General features: G+C 47.7%; 1 protein-coding gene across 1 annotated transcript in view; it reads left to right on the top strand.

Annotated features, from left to right (window-relative positions):
* Positions 1-769, top strand: part of T265_00738 (hypothetical protein) — a gene marked incomplete at both ends in the record, with an annotated part of 11,760 nt that extends 10,991 nt beyond the window's left edge. The window contains one exon of the mRNA XM_009164587.1: positions 655-769. Within this exon, the coding sequence (XP_009162851.1) occupies positions 655-769 (115 nt within the window). The remainder of the gene's footprint in view (positions 1-654) is intronic.
* Positions 770-3,100: the final 2,331 nt, after the last annotated feature.

Genomic DNA, 3,100 nt, shown 5'->3' with positions numbered 1-3,100 from the left:
TAAACGATTATTTCGCATGGGCAACGTATGGCCTAATCACTGCGGTTTTAGGTGCTGGACACATTTTTCTTTTGAATTTCCTGCTACACTACCAAGAAATCACATTCCAACTGCGTCGTTGCAGATTTCCTTGCACTAAACTACGTCAGCTGCGGTTCTGAAATAACGGTTATCGAAGACCTGAAAATGTCTCATTTCCGATGCTCGAAAGAGCCACAGATCTCACAACCATAAAACAAGACAGCCTACAATGTTACATGCCACACATATCTTGAGACTCATGCACACGCCACCATAGGTGAGATGGACCAAGTGGTTAGAGCGCGAATTTACTGACCGGAAGGTCCGTGGTTCGAACCCGACCTCGTGCCTCCGTGTTGCATGGCAGCTAGGCACTGAAAGGGTGCTACAGCTGAACGATAGGTGTTACAGATTATAAAATGCCTAGAAATCCATGTAGTGACCTCACACGTTACACTACTATCAGAACTAATGCAACTTTGGAGATACGCAAAACGCTTCACAGCGTTCAGTACCTCTCTTTGGATTGTAAATGCCATGCTCAGGGAGAGATGGCTCAGTGGTAAGAGCGCAAATTTACTGACTGGAAGGTCCACGGGTCGAACCTCTACCTCTGTAACTTCCCCCGTCTAGGCTTGGGCAACCCGACAATATCCCATCCATCCTGCTTTCTTCTGGTGGCATGACAGTTAGGCACCGAAAGGATGCTACAGCTGAACGATTTTTAGTAACACCAAGAGTCCATTAGGGTCTCCTTGGTCCCCTTGTAATTAATGCACTCATAACAGGCCCTTTTACTAAGGTGATCACTACCATTGATTCTCTAAAGCTGTCTGGGACCATCTCCTTCTAGATGAAGGTAATCAGATTAGACAACCGGACTGAGGAGTTCACTCCATCATTCAACAATGCGGGTGGGAGGTCATCCGAACCAGAAGCCCAGTAACATTTGAGAGAGCATTAGTGTCCATAAACTCCAGAGGTCTTAGGGTGTACCAGGTTAATCGTCCAGGGTTCCACTCCAATTCTAGGATCCAACCGAATAGCAATGAGTGATCTAGAAAATTGTTATACGAAGTGCTCGGGCCAGGTCGAGGCGTCCTTCTTCATTCAAAATGGTCGCACCTCTTTGATCCTTGACCGGCGGCTTCCGAGGACCGGTCGCACGGACCAACTTTAATAGTTCTCCGCATTCCCAGCTTTCCGGATATCTCCCGTTTCCTTAGCATTCGTATCCACCAGGTTTCACGGTCGGCAAACATGCCAAATTTGATTTGACGTCTGGTGTTTGTCACGCCAAATTGTGTTCGCGGCCAACGATAACACTTCTCTGAGATTCAAATCAAACTATTCTACCTTGTCCGTCACGAAGAGACTGTACCTTACCGTAGTATGACGGTTTGCGCAAATCAGCGATCCACTGAGCTATCCTGCGGGGTGTTCCCATGACACTCACAGTCCCTAATTCCAGGTTGGTCAATGGTTAGAGGTGGACGAACACAGTATGGTGGTCCTGCAGGTTGCGGGTTAGAACATGTGGTGACTTGTTCCTTAGAAATGGTAATGCATTTGCATTTCCCACCAAACACCGCTGCCTTCAATTCAACTCAATTTATCAGCTATAAACCATGTGCCAGAGGCATGGCAGCTAGGCACCGGAAGGGTGCTACAGCTGAACGCTTTTTTTTAAAACAAATGTGCCAGAGGCACATTGGTTCCAGGGCTGCAGTTTCGATCACCAGAAACATACAACCAAGCCTTGGATGCGGAGGCATGTTCAGTTTGTTCGAAAATTCGGTAGCTAAACATTGAAGGCGACAACATTTATGCATGACCGCCAGTGACTGTGCGACTGGACCATTTCCGCTAATGTCATTAACCACTGGTGATTTGAGTCCCGGGGACCCCATCCAGGGAGGTGGCAGTTTACTAGTTAGTGTTTTCGTACTTCGTTGCCAGGTCACACACTGTCCACCTCTCGGTCGCTTTCACTCAGCGCAGGACTGGGAGAAAACAGCTCCATGAGGTAGACGGTCTTCTGTCATGCGGAGTACATGTCCCAACCAGCGCAACCTATGAAGCGCGAGTAATTCATCTCTCACAGGAGAGTTCCTTCTTCCCAAGACCATCTGACGTACCTCAGCAGTACTAATCCGATGTTCCCACCAAACCTCGCCAATGATTCGGAGATACCCATGATCAAACACTAACATCTTCCGTATGCCCTCTGCGCGCAAGGGCCATGTCCTGATCCATAAAGCAGTAAGGATCATACCATCGTAGTGTAAACTCTTCCCTTCATAGACAAGATCACGTCACGTCGGCACCATAGGTGTCTGAGTTCGGCAAAACCTGTCCTAGCCTTTCTGATTCGAGATATAATCTCATCTCCAGCCAGTCCAGCGGAACTTATACAGCTGTCCACCACATCGTTTGGCTCACCTACAAGCATGAGGTGCGGGTACGTCACACCCGATCTTCTGTAGCACTTTACACTTTGTAGGTGCGAAGCGCACACCAAACCGTGCGGCAGTTATCTGGGTTATTTAAGATCGTTTGCATTTGGGAAGGATCTGAATCAAAGAGAGCAATATCGTCCGCATACTCAATGTCTGTGGGGTAACGTCCCGGGAGCATTTTGACTCCCGAGGTTTCAAATGAAGGCAGGAAAATTTCAAGCAGCGTATCGATAACAAAGTTGAAGAGGAAAGGGGAAAGAGAACAGCCTTGTTTTGCACCACTAGACGTGAACTCAGGCGAGAACTTCCCGTATACTCACATACGCTCAAAGGAGTTCGTATACAGCGCCCTCATAAGGGAGAGAAATTTGGAAAGGACATCTTTGGTCGCCAGATACTGCCAAAGTTGCCGACGATCGATAAAATCAAGTCAAATCCAGAAAAAAGTGGGACGCCTAAAGGAGTGGTACTGTTCACGAATATGTCTCAAGGTAAAGATATGCATCCTCGATCAAGGCGAAACCCAGCTTGATTCTCACGAATCCGTCTATCCGATACTCCATCAACCTGGGCAAAATAATACCAGAGAGCACCTCAGATGTGACGGATACCAGGCTGAT

This window comes from Opisthorchis viverrini, assembly GCF_000715545.1.
Source record: "Opisthorchis viverrini unplaced genomic scaffold opera_v5_7, whole genome shotgun sequence".
Taxonomy (NCBI): domain Eukaryota; kingdom Metazoa; phylum Platyhelminthes; class Trematoda; order Opisthorchiida; family Opisthorchiidae; genus Opisthorchis; species Opisthorchis viverrini.
This window is presented reverse-complemented; position numbering and strand designations above follow the sequence as displayed.